Source organism: Vigna radiata, chromosome 4, assembly GCF_000741045.1.
Source record: "Vigna radiata var. radiata cultivar VC1973A chromosome 4, Vradiata_ver6, whole genome shotgun sequence".
Taxonomy (NCBI): domain Eukaryota; kingdom Viridiplantae; phylum Streptophyta; class Magnoliopsida; order Fabales; family Fabaceae; genus Vigna; species Vigna radiata.
The window spans coordinates 4,095,027-4,122,504 of record NC_028354.1 but is presented as its reverse complement, the minus strand read 5'-3'; the positions used below and the strand labels follow the sequence as shown (position 1 = coordinate 4,122,504).

The 27,478-nt window shown below is 34.8% G+C and overlaps 1 protein-coding gene and 1 long non-coding RNA gene across 3 annotated transcripts; both read left to right on the top strand.

Annotated features, from left to right (window-relative positions):
* The first annotated feature begins 4,039 nt into the window (after positions 1–4,039).
* On the top strand, positions 4,040–10,066 carry LOC106759524 (probable pectate lyase 8). Its single transcript, XM_014642734.2, has 7 exons — positions 4,040–4,304; positions 4,444–4,506; positions 4,742–4,807; positions 7,622–8,264; positions 8,581–8,684; positions 9,113–9,251; positions 9,333–10,066. Exons 1-7 carry the CDS (start codon positions 4,186–4,188, stop codon positions 9,552–9,554), a joined length of 1,356 nt encoding a protein of 451 aa, XP_014498220.1. The 5' UTR covers positions 4,040–4,185; the 3' UTR covers positions 9,555–10,066.
* Positions 10,067–22,008: 11,942 nt separating this feature from the next.
* On the top strand, positions 22,009–25,713 carry LOC111241472. Of its 2 annotated transcripts, none has more exons than XR_002667489.1 (4): positions 22,009–22,506; positions 24,048–24,642; positions 24,719–24,826; positions 24,917–25,713. It is a non-coding gene; the product is annotated as an uncharacterized LOC111241472 (long non-coding RNA). The 2 variants fall into 2 exon arrangements; XR_002667488.1 differs by having other exon boundaries at positions 22,022–22,506; positions 24,388–24,642.
* The last annotated feature ends 1,765 nt before the right edge of the window (positions 25,714–27,478 follow it).

The following is a 27,478-nucleotide window of genomic DNA, read 5'->3' as shown; positions in this document are numbered from 1 at the left end:
TGCTTTCACCTCATCCTCAAAAGTTATCTGCACTGATGTTAATTACGCAATAATTATATTAAATTTGCTAATATGATGAGTAATCGAGTTACCTTCACCCATTTTGAGGTTGACACGTCTGCGAATCCAATACACTTTATTGACTGCAAAGGGCTTCTTATACATATTTGACAATGCTTGTATCACATCTACGATTGTTTTCTCGTTCATGATGTTAAACGCAACATTCTTGGCTAATGTCAGTCGGATCACACCAAGGGTATGTCGATCTAACAACGCTCAATTTGACTACTCCATGTCGTCTGACTTCTCCCCTCTTAAGGGTGGATACAACTTCTTTTGATACAGGTAGTCCTCTATTTGCATCTTCCAGAACTCGAAGTCACTGCATCGAATTTATCAATCTTCACCTTTCCTTCTTCAATTGTCATTACTCCCACTCCTTTGAAAAAAACTCTCGTGATTTCTCTAAATTGAGATTTCCAAGAAAAAGGAAAACCAAACCTTTTCTGATGTTGAAGATCATACAAAGCTGCAACCACAAAGTATACTAAGAAAAAAGAAAACCAAACATTTCCTGATGTGGAAGATCAGACAAAGTTACAACCATAGAGCATACTAAGAAATTGACTTCTGATATCAGTTGTTAGGAACAAGATAATAAAAGGAAAAGAGAAAAATAAACTACATAAGAGTTTAATGTAGTTCAACGTACAAATGTTTAAGTCCAAAATTATACTAAGAAGCATATTTACAAATTGCTTATATAACTAAATAAAAAATATCTCACATTATTAAGTGATATGGGTCTAAATTAAGCTTCATAATATTAATATTTCTTATGTTAAATAAAAGTCCGCCTTGAGCATTACCGAATGAACATTCATATCTTTAATTTTTTTTATAAGTTTTGGATTAGTCTTTTTGTTCACCGTATTTGTCAGTATTTTCACTAATTATTTATGCGAATTTACAACATAATTTGTGTATTTAGAATTTACCTAAAGTGTTTGGTATTTGCACTTGCATGTGTTTTGTTCATGCATCTATAGCGAGTTGTCACACATCATTAATGGACAAAAGGGAGTGCCTCGTGTCGGCCTATAGAGCATACCTTCGTTTGCAATAAAGTCGAGTTTCATGGCTCTCAAGAAAAACAAGCGTCTCTGCTTCTTTTACATAGCTACCACTAGCTACAAGTTCATAAAAGAATATTAACAATCTTCTACGTACATTGCATGATTTTTGTAATGCACTGATTTTCTACCCTTTTGTTTATTTTAAATCGGTGCTGAAAGTATGAGTGTGAGATTGAGGAGATATAAAATTAATTTACACAATAAATATATATTATCTTACAAAATTTGAAATTGAATTAAGTTTTAAAATTTACAATTTAAATAGTATCAATGAGTTAAAGTCATTTTAATAAAATTATTTATTTATTGTGTTTTTTTTATGGAATTATTGTTAATGTCTCGTATTAATTAAAATCAAGATCAATATATAATATATAAATAAATATAAATTTAATTTTATAAATCCATTTTAAAAGGTTAATCATCAATTAATTCTTAATTATAAATATAGGATAAAAGAAAAAAAAACACTAAAAATTATGTGTTCATACATTAAAAAAAGGGTTCTTTTAATAACCCGTTTATGAACCTAATGCTTTACAAAAGTTGATTAAATGGAGAAGTAATACATTTGATAACTAAAAAAATGCTATGTAATAAGAAAAAAAAATTATAATCCAGCTTTCCCTCCAAGTTTCGTATAAAACAAGACCCAAATCATTAATTGAAACTATGATGATATAAATGACTCTACAAGAAACTATTATAAGAAATTATGAAAGATGCCTTTTTTTTCACAATGATGAAAAAATAATATTTAAATGCATAGCATAATTCAATATATTTAAATCTCATCACTAACCCAATCATAGTGGCTTAACCCTAAACTAAAAAAATCAATCCAACTATGCAAATGCAAACTCTTGTTAATTTAGATTTTGGACATGAACCAGAAAAACCGGAGATCCAAGTCCTAAAACCATTGGAGTTTGAGATTTAAGAAACAAAAATGTATCCGGAAAAGGACACGTGTCAGTGGACAGGGTGTTATATTTGACTTCATTGTTTTTCTGAAATAGAAAAAGGAACATGGCACGTTGCTTAATAATGAGACAATTCGTACACTTACCTAAACTTTCAGGACGCCCCGTTCTTCTCTTCAGCCACTCACATGCCAAAATTTCCTCTTAATTTTATTTATGAATTTCAATTTTACATTTATAATTCAATAAAGTCTATTTCTATGAAATAAATATTTAAAGATATAATTTAAAATTTAAGAAATTCAACCATTATTACTATTCCATTCAAGTAAGACCCAAAATGAGACACTTCTATGAAAGAATATGACAAGCCAATTCTGTTGTAAGAAAGAAATTCTTCAATCAAACATCATACTTTAACCAACTTGAATTCATTTTTCTTTTATTTTTATATTTTAACGTTTTTTATTTATTGAACCAACTCAAGTATTCTCCAACCGAAACTAAACAATATTTAAAAATATAATAATTTATTTAAAATTTGCTTTCTTTTATTAAAATCTAACTTGGTTACTGTAAATTTTTTAATATCCGTTTTCACTTTTATAAATAAAAATATTAACTCTCGCCAGAAAATAATTTTTCACAGGCTCTTTTCTTTTCCTTCTTTTATCTTTTCGACAAAAGGAAGAATTTTACCTTAATAAAACTCATTCTTGATTCTCTCTTCTCTTTACATTTGTTAGGATTTATTTTCATTTCATACTTTAGTAAGCAACACATATTTGTGTCATTTTAATCCATGGATCTCTAACATTCATATTTAATTTTCATAAATTTTTAAATCGTAAAATTTATATATTTTTTTCTAAATTTTATCTAATAAAAAAATAAAATATGCAACAAAAATAATGGTTTAGTATCAGTCATATTATATATATATATATATATATATATATATATATATATATATATATATATATAACTATTATAGTAAAGAAATTTTTGGTAACACAGTTTATTATATTAATTTTATTAATTGTAAATAACTATTTACTATAAATATTGTTTTTGGATTATAATATCATAAAAGTTAATAAAAAAAATACTTACTTTTATAATTTTTTATATTAAATATTTTATAATTTAGTAATAATTTTGTATTATAATAATTATTAAAAGTCTACTTTTTAATTATATTTTTTATTATCATTAAAAGTACTGTGTTTTCCATGTTTAATTTCCCATTATTTTTTACACTAATGGAAGATCAATGGTATAACATAATTTTCATATTTTAGAATTACAAATTCTTTAATTTATGGTTTATAATAAAAGTTAACATATATTTAATTAATTGCTCATAAACATTTTCGAAAACATCTGAGTTATAAAAAAAAAATAAAAATAACATTATCAGAAATCAATAACATATTTTTAGTACAGTATTTTTTTAATTTGAGAAGGTTAAATTTTTTCCTTTCTTATAGTTTATTTAAAGGACATATAAATGAAAAATATTCTTCACAATTAATACATAATTTATTTTATATTTTTTAGTGGGTAAAAGAAAGAGGACGTAATTATCCAGAAATAATTACTGAAAATCAATATCATGTTATCTAGTTATCTAAGCCTAACTTTTGTAATATGAAAAAGTTAAATATGAATAACTAAAAAAATAAAATCGAAGTGGTTCATAAATTAGAAAACACAGATGAAATATATACAGAGTTTGAGTTTTGTGCATTGGTGCAGTCGAGTGTATTGATTGCATAAAGAGAAAGAGAGGAGAGGATGCCACGTGGTAAAAGAAGAAAGAGAGAGAGAAACAAAGTAGTTAATGGCAGTTAGAGCGGTGGTAAGTTGGTTACTCATAGTTACTCCTTCCCTGATTAACTTAACCCTGGTTAAGTATAAGTCTCTCCCTCTACCTTACTCTCTTTCTCTTCACATGTACGTGCCTTGCTATTTAAACCCCCTCTCCCTCACCTCCTTCTCTGGCTCCACCCTTTTTCTCTCTTCCTCCCTCTCACAACCTTAACAATCAACACCAAGCTACAACAACAGCAAGGAGGAGTACTTTGTGTTCGGAGAATCTTCCAAACCCACGCAGAAGAGCAATGGTGCCATTGTCTCGCAGACTCTTCACTCTCACCGTTCTGCTTGCGGTGTTGTTTTCTGCTGCCTCCAACGCAGTCAATGAAAGTGAGATCACCAAACACAAGGCCACAGAATCAAGGTATCTCGGCCAAAGAAATGCTTCAAGCTTCTGCCTTCATCCCGGCTTCATATATACTATGATTTTATTTATTTATTGTTTTAGATTATTTGTTTTCTAGAGTCTGATTTCAGCAATGCTTTTCTCGCGGATTGAACAGGGATGTGGTTGAGGAAGAGAAGTTGCGTGGTCAGAACTTGAAGAATTCGTCCATGGCAGAAAGGTTAGTACTTCTACGATTTATTCACAGTGTGGTTCTAACAATCTGGCCTTCCACGTGGAATCGGGAAAATGAGAGCTGATGGATTTGGGCGAGCTGTGTTTTCAGCTCGGAAGTGAACCAATCTGAGCCGTTGATTAATTCTGTTAAGGAGTGTACTTGGTTATCGTTTAAGCGATGTCGTTTTAGCGTTCTGCGATTTGTGGAGTGTTGTTGATTTTTTATTGTTTGTTTTCAGGTTGGAGGATGGTTTGAATGAACATGCAATTGATAATCCAGAGGAGATCGCTTCTATGGTTGATGAGTAATATTTCTTTCTATTTCTCTTTCTCTTTTTCCTCTGTTTCTGTGTGTTAAGTCATTTTTATTATATAAAATTTTGCTTTGTTTTCTAGTGATATTATTGGTTGCTTTATGTTCATCTCATTATAGGTCATGTGCTACGTAGATTAATTTAACTGTTTATAATTTTTTTATTTGCTTGGAGAAGAGGGCTCACATGATCATTTAACAGAATATAAGGATCAACAGAGAATCAGCATAGCAAACCCACTTGGCTTTAGTATTATTAATGTAGTAATAATTATTGAGATGCAGGACCAAAGAAGGAAAATACATACACTTGATTACTTCTCGTGAATCCTACTGTTGGAATAATAATATTGGATAAAAACCTTTTCATTCTCTTTTGGCAAATTTTGCCTTTAAGAAAACTCTTTCAAAGTGGTTAATTTAGCCATGTTTTATATGAAAGCTACAAGCTATATGTATGTGTTCTTCTTTTGATAATTAAGAGGGTATCCCAACGACTTTCCGTTATTGAGCTTACCGCAACATCTACCCTGTTTAGTACAGGGTTAAGATATACAACCGATAAATATCCACATCACAACGAATGCAAAGGGATTTAGAGCAAATTTCCTTGTTGGAACAAATATCACTTCTGCAAAACAAAATCTCCTGAAAAGTTCTAAACTAATAATTGATTGGGAAGGACCTACTCTGTTTTTCAAAGATTATATTAGAGTACTAATGTTACGTGAACTGTATCAGAAGATAAATCTTTCATGCTGGAAATTGTAATCTGTAGGAAAAGTTTAAGTTTATAGTTTTATCACACGATAGTTTAGAATCATGTGTAAAAAAACGAGAAAAATAATAGTATTTGATTCCCCGATTTGTGACCTTATTCTTTGATGCCTATCACACAGTGACGTATTTAGCTGGGTTGTTATTCCATTTGGTCATAGTGCCATTAGTTTTCGAAATTCTTTCTTTTTTTCACCATTAATAAATGTAGGTCCATGCTTTAGTTACTTCTTCACGTTGTGAAGTATTGCCTTACACGGTTCTAAGGAATCAACCACCATGTTCTACGCAGATGAGATCTCTTAAAAATTGAAGCGTTTATATTCTATTTGCCAGCTTAACCACATGCCAGTGTCTCGAGATCCGACCATTTCATTCATGATAAGTTTTTTGTCTTTATTTTTTATTTTCCTTATCCTAAAATTTCTTTTCCAAGTACAAACACCTTTTTGTACCTGAAGTCCAAGTTTCATCACTAATGACTTCAATAAGTCATAGAGTCTTCTTGGGTTATACCTGTAATTTCCCTTCCTCTTCACATTTTTAGGCTAATGGTCCCCTTAATTGCTTCCCCTAATCACATTCACCGGTAGACAGTAGGTGAAATTTATTTTCTTCTTGATTCGGTAAACAAAACTATTTTAAATATATAACTGTAGCATAAATTAAATTCCTTTATTAATATCTAATATATGACCTATAGGAAAGCCTTCATAGATACTGCATTGATATATAGTTTTAAACATGATGAAAATGAAAATCATCAAAATCATTAGAATCACTCTGCATTCTTCGATTGATATGGATAAACTAATTGCATCATCCCTTCCACATGATGATTTGGTCCTACATATCAGTAGATAAAAAGGATTCTTTTGTGCATCATTGATTGCATTTGCCATGTTTACATTTCTGGCAGTAGAACAAAATATAGAAAGTTGAATTCAGAGTGTTGGGAACTTCTGCAGCTCCCATTCTTACATCTTCCAACAGGGTAGGGTAATGCACATGAATGATGTTCCTCACTCCAGCCTGTCTGCAAGAAATAGCTCCAAAATGCAGATCAGATCTGGTTCCACCGTAACACTTTCTAGTCATAGTTGTATTTTGGTCGATCCTGCACCTGCTGTCTGTCTGACACATTATGCTATTCAATGAGACCTCCATGAGATTATTAAATGACTATCATTCAGGAACTTAATAATGACGCTTTTCGCCACCGACACCCTAAAGTACCAAGCAGAAACTAGATCTCCCCCCACCTTCACATTTATTTCTACCAGATCATTTATGCTTGATTCCAACCCCCGATTTTCCGTATGCACCGTATCATTCTATCCATGTAGACCCACATGACCGACCCACCACTCCTCCCACCATGCATAAACATCAATGTTAAATTCACTCCCACTTGCCTATTAAACTGTTCATCATTAATTAACTCATTTTAATTTTCAATTTTTTCTTTCATCTCATCACGTGATGATACCCTATCATTATTTATCAACTGTAACTAATATTTTAGTTTTTTCCTCCAAATTCTTATTGTAACATGCTACAAATCTTATATAAGTGTTGCACTCTAGACACGAGTCATGTAACATAAGAGCCTCTAGATTTACATAATTCAAAATATCCATATTCATCGTAATCAAATTGTCTGATGTGAATAACAAAAGAACAGGCTGTCATATTCATTAACTTCTTTTTTATTTCATCATACTTCGACTCTCTCTCTCTCTCTCTCAAATTTTTATATGTACTTTTATCAGTTTCTTTCTCTTCTTTTCCTTTCATCAACCTCTATATAAAGTTTAGAAGAAATTTTTATTAACCTTTTTGCATAATACATACTTAAGTAACATTAATTATTTTCATAGAATATAAACTTAAACAGTAGTTAAGACTACAAACAAGGCTTCTCTAATAATATTTTCGAATCTAGGAAAAAACGAATAGTGACAAAAAAGAACGGAATTATTGACAACGTACGTGTCTTTTTAATTAATTTACGTATGACTCAAAACAGGAGCATCCGCAATTCGACGGCTCGAAGGAATCTGAATTTCTTCTCATGCGGGACGGGGAACCCAATCGATGACTGCTGGCGGTGCGACAAGCGGTGGTACCTCCGGCGAAAGAAGCTCGCCAACTGCGGCATCGGCTTCGGCCGCAACGCGATCGGTGGGCGCGACGGCCGCTACTACGTGGTGACGAACCCGAACGACGACGACCCCGTGAACCCGAAACCGGGAACGCTCCGGCACGCCGTGATTCAGGACCGACCCCTGTGGATCGTGTTCAAGAGGGACATGGTGATCACGCTGAAGCAGGAGCTGATAATGAACAGCTTCAAGACCATCGACGGGCGCGGCGTCAACGTCCACATCGCCTACGGCGCGTGCATAACCATCCAGTTCATCACCAACGTCATCATCCACGGCGTCCACATTCACGACTGCAAGCCAACGGGCAACGCCATGGTTCGCAGCTCCCCCTCCCACTACGGATGGAGAACGCTCGCTGACGGGGATGGCATCTCCATCTTTGGTTCAAGCCACATTTGGATCGACCATAACTCCCTCTCCAGTTGCTCTGATGGACTCGTCGACGCCATTATGGGCTCCACTGCCATTACCATCTCCAACAACTACTTCACCCACCACAACGAGGTATACCCCTAGTAGTTAAGACAAACAACATATTCTCTTTTTTCTTTCATTTTTAATAATTTTTAATCAAACAAAAATAAATTCTTAATGCTTGTCCTTTTCATGTTTCCTTTTAGTTCAAACACAGATCTTGCTAACCAGTGTAGGAAGATATCAGCTAAAATATTAAAAACAAAAGGAACTCTTTTTTATTAAAAGTTACAAAAGACAATATTTTTATGTATCCTAGTAAAAAAAAAAAAAAAAGCCTCCTGTAAACCAAGCATTAAAATATTCGTCATGTTAATTTCTTTTAATTGACTTCACAATTGTACAGGTCATGCTTCTGGGTCACAGTGACTCTTATGTCCGCGACAAGCAGATGCAAGTGACCATTGCTTACAACCATTTTGGGGAGGGACTTATCCAAAGAATGCCCAGGTAAGGCAAGAGGTCAATTTTGTTTGACTTTTAGTTTTAAATTTTGCCAACCAGTTACGGATCACCTCTTGATATTTGTCAATCTATAATTGAATGATTGGATAACTTTTTACCTTATCAAGATCACAAGTAAATTATACTTTAATTTTCCCTTTTGAGAGATGTGGGGTCGGGTGTTTGCATTCTTGAGTATCTCATTGACCCGCTTGCCTGATGTTTTGTCTTGGGCTCTCGGAAGCCCATTTAAGTTTAACAAGTTCTAATACTTGGCTCAACAAACAGTCCAAATTAAAAGTCCATTAATTTTTACAAACAGACCAATTTACGTTGGACCCTTGCGCTCCTACAATTTCCATTTCCATGCCATGACGTCGCACATATGCTAACAATTTATATATGTTAATAAGGAATTGTTTATGGTAACGCAGGTGCAGACACGGGTATTTCCACGTGGTTAACAATGATTATACCCACTGGGAAATGTATGCAATTGGTGGCAGTGCTGATCCCACAATTAACAGCCAAGGCAACAGATACCTTGCTCCTGTGAACCCTTTTGCCAAAGAGGTAAAATGCTTACACATTATTGACGACGATGATGATGATAATGAACTTATTCATTAAAAATGGGAAATTCAATGTGAACAGGTAACAAAGAGAGTAGACACGGGTGCATCCGTATGGAAAAGTTGGAATTGGAGGTCTGAAGGAGACCTTTTGCTGAATGGAGCCTATTTCACCTCTTCGGGAGCAGGAGCTGCAGCGAGCTATGCTAGAGCTTCAAGTTTGGGGGCGAAGTCATCTTCTTTGGTTGGTACCCTTACCTCTGGAGCTGGTGTTCTAAACTGTCGCAGGGGTAACATGTGTTAATATCAAACACACTACAACCAAAGGAAAACCCAATTGAAACACCCGAAAAAAATGAGGCAGAGAAAAGCATAAAGAAAAAGGAAGAAAGAAAAGTTTTCATTCTTTTTCCTCTTATTATTGCGTTGTTATAGATGTACTGATTAGTTTGCACATGCGGCAACTGTGATTACAGCCGTTGTTTGTCTTCTGACTAGTTAGATATCTGGGGGGACATTGTACATTTTATGTGAACTGTTATCAAATTGATAACAGTGATTGCTTGAAAGGCATTTTTCATAAGTGCCAGAGAGATTTCCCTATAATTTTCCAAGGGAAACTAAGTCTATTCTCTCTTCCCCTTAGTTTCTTTCTGTCTTCCCATGTATCCTCTATTGTATGGTCTTACTACTTACTACACCTTCATTATCTGTGTCCTTCATTTAGTAAAACGGAAGGGGGGATAAAAAGGAATGTATTACTCAAATACTTGCTTGTCTATTTGTTTAAATCAGAATATTATCATCTTCTACTTATGCCTTTCTTATCTTCTTAATGCATTTCCTTTTCATATTATCTTTTATTTTTATGCTTTATTGGTTTAATAACTAGAATCAATTTTTTTCATGTTACACTCAACGAAACATATATTGCATTTTAAAATGTTTACTTTATTTCATTTATTAAAATAAATTCACAATGTATTTCACTACAAGATTCATAAAATGCACACGTCACTTTAAATAAGCCAAATTACTGTGATTCTATCGCTAATTACGTCACCTAGTAAACACATTATTAAAAGTAATACATGTTTGATAATTATTTAAAATTTACTCCGTTAAGAAGAGAGAAGAAAAAAATGCTACGATAAATTTCTTATATGATTAAATATTCAATGTAATATATAACATGTTCGTTAATCAATAACTAAAAGACATTTCCTTTTAAGTGAGAATACACTTTCTATTTACATTTATATACTTCTTTATTTTATAATTTTTTTATAAATTTTCAAAAATATTATTTTTAAAGTATATTCATAAGTCAAGTTAATTGGATTAAATTCAGATCAAATCAAACCCAAATTAAATTAGATCAAGTTAAGTTAGGTGTGATGTTGAAGATTTAAATTAGTAAAATTTCAAATCTTTCATATTTTTGTTGATCTTTCTAAACATTTATTCCGACTATTAATAATAGAAAAACTTAAACTTTAAAAAAATGTAATTATGAAAGAGAGTTATAATATATATATATATATATATATATATATATATATATATATATATATATATATATAATATGTATAAATGTTAATTCATTTCAATATTTTCTGATCTATTTACATTGGTTATATTTCTTTTTCCTTATTTTAATAGAAATGATAAGAGTGTTACACTCATGTACATCTTCATCCTATATAAGAGAGCTCTACGCCATGATATAAATAATGTTTTCTAGTTTACAATGGAGTATTGATGCCTAGAATAATAGTATGATTTTAAAGGACAAACTTCATCATTTCTAACATTTCGTGACAGATGAGCTGCATTATTTCGGGTCCTATTATTGTTTTTTCCACATTTCTTGCAATGAATGTGAATTCATTGTATATTATTCAACTTAAATAGTTTGTTTTTAGAGAATATGTAATGAATTAATAACCTTAGTAGTAAATATGCGTACGTGTGTGAATAATGACGCATGAGGCCTCTTTTACAATAATAATATAAAATAAAAATATATAAAAATATTATGTAGTAAATAAACTGATATATATTTTATTAAAATAACAAGGTTACAAAAGAAATTAAATTAAATGGTTAAAAAATATATAGAAGTCTTACATCTCACAAGTTAGTAGGCATGAAAATAAACATTTATAGTATTCATACTTATTAATTTACCAAAATATAATGAAGTTAATAATGAAGAAATATTTTAAAAAGTATTACATATACCATCTAATATTTTAAAAAGTATTACATATATGTATGTAGATAAACTCATTCACATTTTTATAAGCATTTATTTTTAGAAATTTAAATTATTTTTATAATAGTTAGATCAAATAATATTTAGAGTCATCATGCCAACCGATTATAATTATAAGTAGATAATAAAGTACTAAAATGTTTGGTTTGGTATGAATTCGTCACTTTGGTATGCTTAGTTATTGTTTTTGTGGTTGTTATATGAAATATACTTATTTTGATTTATGTTGAATTGGAAAACTAAGGAACTAGTCATTAGATTAAATTAGCATTAAATTTTATACCTAAATCTGTTTTAGAATCCTTTATCGAGTTAGGAATACAAAATTGGTCATTTGATGGTCTTTGATTACTCGAAAGCAATTGGATGAAATTATGGTTTTTGATATGGTGTTGAGGGCCACTGATATAGTGCTAAGCATTGACTTTCTAGTGGCATGGGTTTTAGGCTCTGGACATGCGGCGTTGAGTGGTGATTCTGTACCACTGAGCTTTGGCCTTCCTATGGCCTTGGTTTAGTCTCTAGACGTAGGGCACTGAGCGGTGGTCTTGTATGTTGGAGCATGCCTTGTTGCGAGTTGTGTTTTTTATTTCTGTGTTTCCATATACTAAATTGAGTTGATTTTTAGTAATACTGATTCTATATCTATGAAGGGAATTGTTGATGCTTGGTTAAGTTTAAATATGAATGTAAATAGGATTGAATTATAACTGTAAACATGTATAAGTTAGTGGTTGATGAATATGGTGGTATGTGTGATGCTACTTCAAATATGATATGAGAGTGATAATGAATTATTGTTGTTGGTATGATATAAATGCTTGGTGTAATCCCATGGTGAAACTCGATGGTGGCATTTTGTAGTTATATATTTAGCATAATTCCATGGATCTGTTGAGTAAATTTTGTGGTGGCTTTCATAGTGTGATGTATTGATGTAAGGACTCAGTCTTAGAAGTTATCCTAATGCTCTATTAATCATTCCATCTCAAGTAGAGAAGGGGGTCATGTGGTGAGGAGTAGTAGGAGGTCCTAGTCTATGGTTTGATTCTTTGGCCATTGGTGGTAAACGGACTAATCTTGTGTGGTAGCTTGGGAGGGCAAGTCGTTCCACCACTACAAGTGTACAACTTGTTATAGTGTGACATCAATACACATATCTGAATGATCAAGTCTAGTATATATGAGTACATGTTTTAGGATTTATGGATATGGGTGTTTAAATGTATTAAAACATGTATAAATGATATAAAATCTATTTTGGTACATTTATCCTTTCTTCTCTATTTGTCTGTCGGTTTGTTTTTGCGATGATCTTCTTAGTGGTGGGAGCAGATAAAGGTGTTCCCAGTTGGTCCGGTGCAGGCGAGAGTTGTGTTAAAGCTTAGAAGTAGACAATTTCGTTTTATGTTTTATTAATATTAGAAACCAATATTTCGCTTTAGTATTCAATATAATAAAATCCTTTAAGGTATAAGATCTTGATATGTGTATATATTTGATTTTATAGTTATGTATAAGATAACTAATAATTTTATGTACATATTCTTTCTTAAGAAATTTTTTTTTTCTATTTTTTCTTTGTATGTGACGTCTCTATTAATAGTTGTATACTATTAAAATGAGATTTTATAGTTATGAAGTAAAAAACAATGTAGAATTTGTGTAAAACAATTATATAAATATAAATTAGTATTTCATACAAATATTTATGAAAATATTATATATAAGGTTTACATTTTTATTATTTAATAACGCTATACACAATATAAAGTTAATTTTCTTATAAATATACTTATGGATTAAATTTTCTTTTAAGTGTGAAGTAATTTAAATTTGTTACACCTATTTAATTTCTCTAATGGGAAATATTGAATGTGAACGAAAGACAATTCAGTGTTATTAATTATTTTCTACATGTAGTGAAAGTTATAACCATGCATGGTATGATAGGAGACTGAGAGTTTACGAGAGAAGAAGGAAGAATTAGTAGAGCTAGTTACTCTAACTGTCTTAACAGTTACAAGGGGCACGGGTTGGACTTGTATATAGTTAGTTGTTAACTGATGAGGGAGACACTTAAACTACTTGTATTCTTTGTACAAGACTCTTATTCCTGTTGGGGAGGTTAAGCTCTAATAGTTACTCTGTATCTGGTATTCTTTCTGTGAATAATACGATTGGAGGAGATTCAGTGGTCGGTTGTGAGCTTCGTGTGTGTTTTTTTATGATTTTCTTTAGGTTTCTTGATTAGAAACCTATCAATTTGGTCTGACCTGCCAGATCCAAATTTGGGAATGACGCGATAATGGAGAATGCGGTGGAGGCAAGATTGTAAGCGATTGAGATAACAATGGAAGGGATGAAGGCAGAATCGGCGGCGATACGGAGGGATTTACAACAAATTATGAAAATTCTGGGTAAGTAGGGTAATCAAACGGAGAGCAGTTCTGACAATAGCTCTGTGAATGACAATCGACACAAAATGGTTGGGGAGATCAAAGGTGGAGGAACCGACGAGAGGAGTGATGAACAGAGACCTTGGAGGAAAAGGGTGGAGTTACCTACCTTTGACGGTGTGGAACCCCTGAGTTGGCTCAATAGAGCTGAGAGACTCTTCGATATACAAAAGGTGTCGAGCGACGATGACAAGGTTGAAGTCGCATACGTCAATATGGAGGGGAGTGCGGTGTATTGGTTCACCTTTTGGAAAGAAAAGGCGAGAAATCGATCTTGGGAGGGTCTGAAGGCAGCCATCATCAATCGCTTTGGAGGTGGTTATAGGGGAACGGTATTCGAGAGGCTGGCGACTTTATGCCTGACTGGTATAGTGGAGGAGTTCATTTGTGATTTTGAGGTGTTGATGGGTCAGACGAGGGGGCATACTTGAGGAGCAAGTGTTGGGATACTTCCTTGTGGGGTTGCGTGAAGACGTGAAGGGCCAGGTGCGAATTCAAAACCCATCGGAGTTGATGGAGGCGATGCGAATTGCTCGGATGTCGAGGAGGCTATCATGCAAGCACAAGGAGGATACGAGAATGGGTTCAAGTTTAACCTATTGGGAGCGCGATCAAGGGCAAGTGTGTTGGAAAACAGGTTGGCTTCTTTATTTCACCAAGAGGGGGGTGAATTGGTGTTGTTTCAAAAATACTTTCTTTTCGAAATCCTATAATCAAAGTATAAAGCTTTTTGAAATTTCTTGAATTGCAAGCAATCAGAATATGTATGCAACGGAAATTACGTAGTTGACTGCGTAAAGAATAAAGTCGACTAACATGTAAAAGATAAGAGATAGAGAAGTGCAAACACATATATTTATACTGGTTCGGCCAACAATGCCTACATTCAGTGTCCTTCTAACTTAGGAAGCAAATGCACTATAATGGTTGCGGTTATTACAACAAGGAATTTATAGAAGACCTCCACGTCAAAAATATAAATCTCCTCTCTAACCCAAAACAAAAATATAGCTGCACAACAAACCAGACTTGCAGCAAGAATCCCCCTCTTCTACAATTTGCAACATCACTTTGAACAATCCTTAAAGTGAACTATCCCCCTGTATCACAACAGGTCTAATTCCAACAGTCTTTACAGGATGCAAAGCCTTTCAGACAATTTCAGCAGTCTTCACAGGATGCCAAGCCTACACGATCAATCACAGAAGCACCTTCTTGTGCAGATGTTGATCAACCAATGAATGCGCAATTGAATCTCCTCTTTGAATCTCTTTCAAGAAAGATCACCATCGTCTTCTTGGAGAATTCTTGGAGCTAAGAGAAATCTAAAACAAAAATGAAATTGCTAGACCATCAAAAGTCTTTGAACAAAATCGTGTTCAGTCTATTTATAGATTTCTGTTAATCAGTCAGATTCCCGGTCGAATGTGCTACTAATTCAGTCGACTGTATTATGACAATTATAACAGTTCAGTCGACTTAGTAACCTATGGTCAACAAATAACAGACACATTCAATACAGTTGACCAAGTCATCAATGCTCAACTAATTGTTAAAATATAGCCGTTAGAGTGCATGGGCATAACAGAATTTCAAATCAAACAACAGATACAGTCGAATATGTAAAACACAGTGTCGACTATCATAAAGACAAACACTTTGAAATTCTTTTCTTCTCAAAATAGCACATAAAACTGATTCTAAATCTATACAAAGATTTTAGCATAGTCAAATTCATTAGTAATGTAGTCGACTGTACTAGAAATTTGTAGCACAAGAATATGTTCGTAAAAGTGCTTGTGATTTCTTACTTTAAAATATGTGCAGTAAAACATATGAAATGATGCATAACACACAGAACATTAAAGCATATACACATGTTCCAGAAATATATCAATCAATCAACACAGGATCATGTATCAAAGTACATACACATACACATGTTCAACAGATATTACAGTCTAATCAGAATAAGAACATGTAATGCAGCAACAACATGTACTTATTATTAAGCAATGTGTTATCATAATAAAAAACTAGATTGATATAGAAATTGTGTTGTCAACAATCTTAAAAATCTCCCCCTTTTTTGATGGTGCACAACCATGATTAATAACCAACCATGCTGAGCCTAACTTAAAAAGCCAATCTGCAGTTTTTGACGCCACTGCTCAGTGGTACCGCTTTCAATCATGCAACAATTAAACCCTAAAATGAAACTAGAACAGAATTAAACAAAGATAAATAAATCAACTGGGTTGCCTCCTAGGTAGCGCTTGTTTAACGTCACGAGCCTGACCCAAACCTTTTTAGCACTCATTAGTAAGTGCAAAACTTACCAACACCCATTAGTAGGTGTACCTTCATGTATCCTTCAGTAGATACTTAACCTTTCTAGCATCCCTCAATAGATGCTAGCCAATAAAAATGTTTAACAATATTAAAAATTACATAACCAAATTAGTAAAACAATGTTTTTAGGTCACTAGGGTGCCTCCCAACAAGCGCTATTTTAACGTCATTAGCTTGACCCAATAAGCTCACGTTCCATCTTTCATGTTGGTGTCTTTCCTATTTTTATCACACCAACTCATCAATTGCTTTCGGTCCACCTTCTTGACTCGCTTAGAATATGGAGCCTCAATCTCTATCACTCCCTTTTATAACCCACAACTTCTTCTTGTATCTCACAGGAGTACCAAACTTGAATTGTGCATCCTCCAAGTCAAAGTGAACCCTGCCTCCTTTGTCAACTTTCTCTTCTTCCTTTAACCTGCATTAAAACACAATTCCTACCTTTGTTGATTGTCTTTGCAGATTTAGGTTTAGCCACTGGTGCAACCTTCCTTGCAGCTTTGTGGCCTATCTTCTTAACTTGAATCTACTTATCTTTAAAAACATCATAGATTACCTCCTCTTCTTGGTCTTTAATCATGATTAATCCATCATCTACATTGATGACTACTTTAGCCGCCTTCATGAAAGGCCTTCCAAGAATTATTGGGATCTTGTCATCCTCCTTCGTCTCCATGACCACGAAGTCAACTAGGAACTTGAACCTTCCTATGTGTATCACAACCTCCACTACACCATAGGGTTTCTTTGGTGATCCATCTGCCATTATCAAGGATATCTTTGTTGGTTTCAATTTGAGACCACCAATCTTTTTTAGCATAGATAGGGGCATCATATTAATGCTTGACCCTAAATCAAGTAGGGCTTTCCCTATTTTTAAACCTTCAATGGTGCAAGGAACTGTGAATCCTCCTCGATCTTTCACTTTAGGAGGACTTGCTTTCTCCACCAAGTCACTACAACTTCCCTGTTCATCATTAGCTTCCTCATCAAAATCTATCTTTTCACCGAGGTAATGCTTTATTCGTCTAGCATAAACAAGAATTTGTTGAAGTGCTTCAGTCAACGGTACAATAATCTCCAATTGATTGAAGATTTCCCTAAAGCGCTCACATCTCTCACGCCTTCTTGGATAAGGAAAAATTCTCTCATCTCTTTCTATTTTTTTCTCTTTTTCAATTTTTTCCTCTCCCCTCTTCTCTTCTTCTTTTTCTATCTCCCCCTCACATATTTTCTCTCCTTCTTCTTCTTCCCTTACTAACTCAACAATCTCTTTTTTCTCTCCCATTCTTCTATCAACAACGCTCACTATGGCCTTACAATTTTCTTTAGGGTTAACCTCAGCATTAGCCCCAAATTGATTCTCTGCTTTATCCTCCAACTTTTTAGCCAATTGACTAATCTATATCTCCAGATTTCTGAAGTTAGCTTCATTACTTTTTATGGTGGATTGCTACTTCAACATCATTTTCTCAAATATATCCTCCAACCTGCTAGTCCTTTCATTTAAACCAGATACCTGTTGCCATAGTGATGATGGCTGCTGTTGTGGTCTATTGAATTGGCCTCCTACTTGTCCAGTTTGACCTTGACCCATGCTTGGGTGAAGTTTCCAGCCTTGGTTGTAATTACCTTGGCGGTATTAGAATTGATTGCCCATGTAATTGACTTCTTCTTGGGCCTCCTCCGGAAAAGCGCATTGAGGTCACCACCACAACGATCATAGAGTTATTGTTGCACCTGTGAAATATTCTTCAACTTTTTAGGCAATTGAGCAAGAGTCCTTGTTTGGTTCTCCAATTGTTGAGTTATAAGCTTGTTCTGTGCAAGCAAAGGATCTTCAGTAGGCAATTGAAGAACTCCCTTTTTTTGAAGTAGCACGCCCCTTTCACTGAGTTTCTTTTTCATTAGCCGCCATGCTTTCTATCAACTCATAGGCTTCCTCCGAAGTCTTGAGTTTAATGTTACCTCCAACTGAGGCATCTAGCATAAGCTTCGTCTGAGTGCCAAGACCTCCAAGGAATGTAAGGACTAATATTGTATCATCAAAACCATGCACATGCGTCTTTCTCAACAAACTTTTATATCTATCCCACGCCTGGCCTAGGGTTTCCTTCATGCCTTGCCTGAAAGAAGAAATCTCCAGTTTACCTTTGTTGATCTTAGACTGTGGATAATATTTGCTCAGAAATTTAAACACCACAACCTCCTAGGTTGTAAAGCTGTCTTTTGGGAAAGAATTCAACCACAGTTTAACATTGCCTCCCAATGAGAAAGGAAAAAAGCTAAGTTTAATAGCTTCATCCGACACACCATTGATCTTCACCGTATTGCAAATCTCATTGAATGTGGTGAGATGATCATATGGACTTTCAATTGATAGCCCATTAAATTGGTTGCTTTGCACCAAATGAATCAACGCCGGTTTCACCTCCATACTCAGTGCATTAACCCTCGGCCTTGCAATACTATTAAAATGTTAAGGGCTAACCACAGTAGTAGCATCCGCCAAAGTACGTCTCCTAGGAGCTTCCTCCTCAGCCATCTCTTCTATGCTCTGGTTAGATTCTTCTGGTAAGGGTTGCAACAATATCTCCGGAGGAGGGAATAATTCTCTAGAAGTTTGAATCCTCCTTTTCCTCCGGGTTTCACATAAACCATAAAGAAGAGGTTTCAAATTTTTCTTGCTTCTAGTCCTAATTGTATCCTGCATACACAAGAAAAAAAAAACCCTAGAAAGCTTTTGTTAGAACAAAAATAAAAAAAATCAAGTCAAAATAAATCAATAATCACACTACTAGAATAGTTAAACCACGAGTCCCCAGCAACGACGCCAAAAACTTGTTAAGACTCCGACAAGCGTACCGAATCGTATCAAGTAATAATAAGTGGTAAGACCAAGTATTGTTTTCCTAGAGACTCATAGCCTAAACTTTCGTGTGATTGGTTAATTATTTAAGACTTGAGAAAACTAAATTAGGGTCTGGAATGCAAAAATGAAAATTAAATATGCATATGCAAAGATTGATTAATTGACAGTTGAACTATATGGATGAATGGTGTTGTTGGGTTTTTCGACTTATCCTAATCCACTCTCATATATTTACGAATTCTACTTTTTCATTAATGTTAATGCCACTTTCTAATTTACCCTAATCCCAATGTCTTGGTGGAAAAAACCTATCCTAATTACTAGTTTACTATGTCTAGTCTCCCTAGCAATTGATCATGCATTACATTCGCACAGAAGCTTAAAGGCAATCAGTCCTCCTATCCCTATGTCTAGGTAATATTGCTCCCGAGAGAATTCCCTCATGTCTAGATCTACCCACATGTGTCCATATAGATATAATCAAAGATTAATGTCTTAAACAAAGCATGCAAAGATAATGGAGGAAAAACTCTAACAATTAATAAAAGAAAGCATATGAATAAAGCATCAATTCAATGTATGAGAGTTTCAATAGGATTACATCGTTTCCCCAACAACAATGGAGGTTTAGTTCACCATAGACATGGTGAAACTAAATGAAAATAATGAAAAGAATGAAAAGATAAACCCTAGATTTGATAGAATGGAGCTTCCGCATCCAAAATTCGTTTCCAAGGTGTGAATAAGGTGTTTCTACGTCCTTTCTGCCAAAAGATGACCTCTAAGGGTCATAAAAATCTATTTATAATTTCTGAAAAACAACAGAAATTGGTCCAAGCCCAAAAGACTGACGCTCAGCGGTGGGCACGATACCCATGGTTCCCCTCAGCGTTGGCGCTTAAGCCTTTGGCCATATCTATCTTAAGAGACTGGCGCTCAGCGGTGGTCATGACACTTAATTTCCCCTCAGCGCTGACGCTTAGGCGTTGGCCAGAGAATTCTTCCACAAGGCTGGCACTCAGCGGTGAATTTGCGTTGAGCGATGCCTGCGATTCTTCCTTTAAGAACTTTTCCTTCTTCTCTTGAATCCAACTCCTTCCTACTTCAGCTTCCTTCATTCAATTAATGTAAATTCCTGCCAAAACAAGGAAATCCAAGCATAAAACCAAGAAAACCACCTTTGACTCTCTTATTCTTGAACCTAAGTAAAATGCTTGATTTCAAGCTAGTTTCTATGTCATAAAGGGTGTTTTTTGTGTGAAACTTAAGTATAAAAATAACGGTTTATAACCCTTATTGGCTTAGTCCATATTTCTTCTATTATAGATAGAGGATCCTATGTGTATATGCTAAGCCCCTGGCAAGTGTACCAGATCGTTATCAAGTAATATAAAACGGGTAAGTCTGAGTATCGTTTCCCAAAGGACTCTTAGACCTTAACTTTCATGTAAACTAATCGCATAAGACTTGAGAAAGGAGTTAATTTTAGGGTTTTGAATGCAAAACGAAATTAAACATGCAAAATGCAGTGAATCAATTGGCTAGAAAAGACTATGGATGAATGACGTTGTTGGGGTTTATAATTTCATCTTATCCACCCTCTTATATCTAATTTTCTTATCTAATTTGATTATTTATCATATTTTCATGCAAACTTTCTTAGTCTACCCTAAACCCAATCTCTTGGCGAAAAGAGCCTATTACTAATTATTGACTTGCTATCTCTGGCCTCCCTTAGTAACTAATAATGCATGATAAGCGGAAGCAAAATACAATTGATCGTCCTACCCCTATCTTTAGGTAGTATTAGCATAATCAAGGAATTTCCCCCAGTTCATGACATTACTGTACGTCTCCGTATCAATAAAGACAAACAACATTTACCCAATGAGTTAAAAGATAAAAGCATTAAGCAAAGGTAAGGAACCCAACAATTGATAAAGTAAGCATATGCAAGCATATAAATAAGATAAGAATTTTGATATAAGAGAGTTTCAAAAGATTATATTGTTTCCCAACAACCTAGGGTTTAGTTCACCATTGTCATGGTGAATCTAGATGATAAATAATGAAAGAATGGAAGAATAAACCCTAAATTTGGTAGATTGGAGCCTAAGCATCCAAGGAACCTCCTCCAAGGTGTGTAGAACAGCTCTGGACGTCTCTGCTGGCCAAAAGATTACTTTGAAAATCGCATTGGGTCTATTTATAAACAAAAAAAGTAACAAAATTTAAGCCCAAGCCCAAACAGATCATAAAAATCACAGAAAACAAGTCTAGATCTACGTTCCCGACGCTCAGCGCTTAATTTGACCGCTCAACAGTTTGCCTCCAAGCCGCTAGATGCTCAGCGCCCAAAACTGCCGCTCAACGGTTTGGTCAACATTCTGGTCAACTGGTTGACTTTTTTGGTTGACTGGTTGACTTTTCTGGTTGACTGGTTGACTTTTTTGCATTCTGGTTGACTTTTTTACACTGCAACCATTCGATCTTCAACCTTTCTTTCAATTCATTCCAAAAGCCTACAAAATCAAGGGAATCCAAGCATAAAACCAAGAAAACTAACTTTGACTCTCTTATTCTCTAACTTAATAAAAATGCATGATTTCAAGCTAATTCTAAGCTATAAAGGGTGTGATTTAATATCAAAATCACTACAACAAAATCATATATTTGCGGCGGATATTTACCGAAGGAAGTATTCCATCGGTAATTTTGATTTACCGAAGGATCTTCCGACGGATATTTAGGTGTAACATTACCGAAGGATTTGGTTCAGCGGTAAAGGATTTGTTATGGTTAGAGGTCATTATCGAAGGATTTGGGCCGCCGGTAAAGGGTGAGGAAATAAAATTAAACATTTAGGAGGGTGATTCTCCCTTTCGAGTGACAGAAGCCAGAGACACCTTTAGAAGCATTTAGAACCTTTCTTCTTTGAAACCCTTCTTCGAGTGTGCACATCTCTTCCTTCACAGAGTCTCGACTATTTGGAGTACTCATTCGTTCAGTGCGTGTGAGGTATCGGATTCCTACGGCTGTTAGTGGATGGTCGTCCAATCCACCATCGTTCGCGGCCAGTGGAAAGTGTATCCCTGTCCGTCTTTTTCCCCCATTTTTGGAATAAACTGAGTCGAATTTGTGATTGGTGACTCAAACCTCAGGAAAAATCCCAAACCCCTGTTGCATTGTGATGCGTGAAAGACGAATCTTGAATTGGAATTCTGAGAAGGTCAAACCCGCTGCTGAGGAGGTCGAGTAGGTGGTGGCTTGCTTTTGCTGCTCCTGTTAATTTGTAAGCTTCTTGTCTTCCAATTTTCCTTCTCAAGTTTGATTTTAGGTTTCACTATTTGCATCTTTATATTCTCCTAGGTCAATTGTGATATGGATTAGGGCATTTGGGGTGAGGGAATTTTAGGGCTTTGAATCGAGCCACAAAATTTTGTCGAGACTTAACTTCAGTTTGGTCATTTGGATTATGTTTGGCATCAAGGGTTGTGTCTGGGTGAAATTAAGAACGAAAAATTGGCAATTTTGTGTTTTTATTACTTTTATAATTTATACCAACAAAAGAATTGAAACGAAAAGAAATTGTGGAGAAAGGGGACAGTGAAATAGAAGGGCATTAGTGGCATTCTCACTACTACTAGAAAAAGCAGCTTCAATTTGGTGCAAGGTGTTGCAGAGGTGGTTGTTGATGGCCGTCACACTTGAGAGGTTCAACTTTGGAGAAGGGATTGTGCTGGCGAGAACTTGCAGCCCCATGGTTAGGAGGCAACCTGAGTTGAAAAATGGAGACTTTGAGGAGTTAGCATTGATGGGTGATGATAGCATTGGCACTATCATGAAGCCAAAGGGGGAGAAGGGCAATGCAAGAAGGGTCCTCGCCACTCATGGCTAACTGAATGGAATCCACATCAATGGTGGTGTACACCACCAAGTGTCTAGACATATTATATAAATAGTTTCAACCCTGTTGTTCTAGATATTATTTCAAATAATTTTTTTATCTAAGTTGAACTCCAATGTCATAATAATTACTGTAACTATTTTTATACCAAAATGCTCCTTTATACGTTATGACTTCTTGATTGCATAAGTACATAATACTAAAAACTATGTAGTAATAATATAAACTTATGAGTAAGGGAAAAACTATTTAGCCGTGTCGTTTTAAATTTATATTGTATAATATTACAGTTATTGAGATTGAAAGATGTTATAACAATTATTCAATCAATCAATTTGAAATAAGTAAATAAATTATATATATATAGGTTTATTTATTTTTAAAGGGAAGACCTTAAGAGTACTTTAGTCCTTATACAGTTATGGTTGGTGCAACTCTGTTGCAGCATTAGCTCTACATTCTGGGATGACTTGCTCATATGTGTAATAACCTAAGGTTTCAAAATACAAAACCTTAGCTAGTATTATTATATAACTAGTTAAGTAATCAGTTCTTAAAATTGAAGTTTCATTTGAAGGGGATTCATAGTATGGAAGTAAAGTACAGGTTTTGAAAGCACTATCTAAGTTTGTGGAACGATGCTTTTTAACTTTTTCCTTAGAGTGGCAAGTTACAGAGACATATGATTTAATGCTTCACGTCTCTTCCTTTTTTGTCCTTGTATCTCTGAATAAAAGGTGACACGTGATTTGATGGCGTTTAATTTGGACATAGTGCATTGCTTACTAAACTGTTAATTGCAACTGATAAAAGATAGCCCTGCGTTTTTCCTTGGATGAATTAATTGTTTTGGATTATAATAATATGGTGCAGACTCTTCATAAATTTTGGAGTAATTCTTGCTTATTTGTTGCTTTTTTGGCTAGAACCAATGTGCAGGTCTTTCATTATATAATTAAGGACTATGAAGAAGAAGAAGAAGATAGCCCTATGTTTTTCCTTGGATGAATTAATTGTTTTGGATTATAATAATATGGTGCAGACTCTTCATAAATTTTGGAGTAATTCTTGCTTATTTGTTGCTTTTTTGGCTAGAACCAATGTGCAGGTCTTTCATTATATAATTAAGGACTATGAAGAAGAAGAAGAAGATAGCCCTATGTTTTTCCTTGGATGAATTAATTGTTTTGGATTATAATAATATGGTGCAGACTCTTCATAAATTTTGGAGTAATTCTTGCTTATTTATATGACTTGTTGTCATAGATGAAGGTTCAATGGTTAGTGGAATTTCCAGTAGAAGGCATCTCATAGGCTTTCTGAGATGTTTCGAGAAGCAAGGATACCAGGAGTACGCCCGTACTGGATTGGGGAGCAAATCTGGACCTCTTTACTAGAGCACTAGAATTCGCCACAGTACGGGCAAAGTGTACAATCGCCCAGAAGAATCGGTCTTCAGAAAGGGGCGGTGTTCTCCATACAGGTGGATCAATCACCATACATGAACATGTCATGCGTATGGTAAGTATCCATTTAGTCATATAAGTTATGTAACTTTAACTTTAATGTACATAACAAACTTTATATTTTGTTACAGGAAGCTGAGTTGGGACGATCTGTGCATGTTGATGAAGTTTTCCACCAAACTCATATTCGCAAGGGAACTACTGACCAGTTCGTTGATGAAAGGTCTCGAAAGACACATGTAAGAAAATACTTGTAATCGTAGTCTTGATTCATAACTTTATGCCTTCTATTGTATATTTGACTGATACTTTATCATCATTTTTAATAGGATGAATTCTCCACAAAAATTTCATGGGTCAGATCCTCACATTCTTCATGTCCTCAGTCAACCCAACCAACAGATGATGGCGAAGACCTTATTAGGTCACAATGTTAGATTGACATTGTTGGTGGAAAGAAAAAAGGAAGAACCTATGGGGTATGGCAACTGACTGCAAATTACAGTGCAGGTCGTGTTGGTCTAAAGCACCAACCTTCTTCCTCCCAACGTCCTGATGAGACCGTTCATGCCCTGACGCAGCGACTTCAAACATGTGACCGAGAATATAATGAACTCAGACAAGAGTTTACCAATTTTAAAGAATTGGTCATGAGATTGCTTCCTCAATTTGCAGTGCCTCCGGCCTCTCATTCGCAGCCCACACCAGTCCAGCCTACTGAAGTTCAACCCACACATGTCCAACCCATACCAGTCCAGACCCCATCAGTCCAGTCCCCATCTGTCCAGCCAACTTCAGAGCCTCAAAACAATGAACAGGAAGACAATCACCAAGCTGAACATTATGACGACTATTAGATTTTATGACTTTGCACATTACTTACATTATTATTACTTCTTTTCCTTCTAAGAACAATTTTATATTTAGACCTATATTGGTTAGTGAAGTTCTGTTTTGTTTATCAATTAGAAAATTTTAGACATTATATATATATATATATATATATATATATATATATATGTTTACTTGGAATGTGTTTACATTGTTTGGAGTTTGCGTTGATTGGAGTTGACTCCACTTGGTGAATGTTGGATTGTATTTTGAGTTGGATGTTGGTATTGAATTGTGCAGGTTTATTGTGATTGAGTATAAATTTTGCAAACTTATTGTGCAGGTTACTGTTTTGAATGGGATTATATAAAAATGAAACTGCTAGGACTATAAAGACGACGTTACCGAAGGACATATCCTTCGGTAATTACCCAAGTAGTGTCCTTCGGTAATTACCGAAGGACAGAATCCGCAGGTAATGGTTTTTGACAATGGTTTTTCCGATGGAATAAAGGCCGTCGGTAAGCCGTCGATAAAATGGATTTCCAACGGAATATAGCATTTAGCGACGGACATTGGCCGCCGGTAATACTATCAATTGTTGTAGATTAAGTACGAAAATAACAGTTTTTCAACATAAGGGAGATTAATCCCATATATAATTTTCACTATATTCAACATGGTATCTAGAGCCTAAGGTTCTTTTGAGAAAAAAATTATTGTCGTCTTTACCACTACACTCGTCGCTGCCAGCAGCGGTGGCCTCTACCGTTGCCGGCGGCGCCATTGTCTACCGTTGTCGCTATTGGAGTTCTAATTTTCGCCGACGATCACATGGTTTTGATTGTCTCGGTCAAGCGACCATCATGCCTTGAATGATGCCTTCATCGGAGCTCCTACGTGTTCTTAATGCCTTTTAAAATTATGGATTTGTTCCCTTTTTCATTGTGCAGTGTGGCATGTCTAGTAGCAGTTCAAAGCGTCAAGGTCGCTCGTTTTCCTCTTTCAGGTTCATCGTGCGTGGTCATACGTCTCATCTCCTCTCAAGCAGTTATTCAGAACATCGAGGTTGCTCTTATGCCTTGATTCGAGAATCTTGGATTTTTAATATTTCTCTTTCCTATTCATCCATGGTTTCTTCCGTTGTTGTCTCTTCTAACCTCTCTTTTGTCACCATTGTGTTTGACCTATCCATATATGCTTTTTTTCCCATGGAAGAGAGGGTTTTTGTTAGCTATTTATAAGCGTGGTGGCTCTCCAACAATTACCTCTTTATCCATTGGTGACATTCCTTAAGGGCGATTTGCAAGAAGAGATTTACATTGAGCAACCTCCCATATTTTTTGCTCAGGGGGAGTCTTCTAGGTTGGTATTTCGTCTTCTATGTCGTCTTGCAAATCATTAGCAATTTGGTGTCACTCGAGTGCGAAGCAGATATTTTCACTAGTCTTTATGGATTATATTAGTAACAAGCTTGGTATATACGATTTGTATGCACCAACTTGAGGGTGGTGTTAGATATATATTATTTTTATTTTATATTTATCTTTTATCTTTTATCTTTAGTTAGATTGTTATTATTTCTTATTTGTATTTTGGACTTAGTCCATATTTCTTTTATTATATATATATATTGAAAAACTTATAAACTAAACCTTTAAATTTATATTATCTAATAACTCATTATTAGAATTTCGTTGATTATCAATAAAATATATCGATGTCCACAAGTTGGTATACTTTAATTGATCAATAATTTTTTTTAATGAATTTCACATTTTAATTTACTGACAGATATTTTCGTTGATAGGATATCTAACTGGTTGGGGGTAGTTAGAAGTGATAGTGGTGGCCTAGGGTGATGCGAAGGCTCGTTTGTAATGCACACCAATGACATACATTTTTAACCCTAATGATTGCATTGGCATGAAGAGGAATGACGGTGATGGTTAGAGTTAGAGAAGGGGATGGAAGAGAAGGAGGAAGAAGAAGGAGGAAAAATGAAGACAAATAAGGGGAGGAGGATGATACTCTAAAAGATGAAAATGACTTGGAGTGCT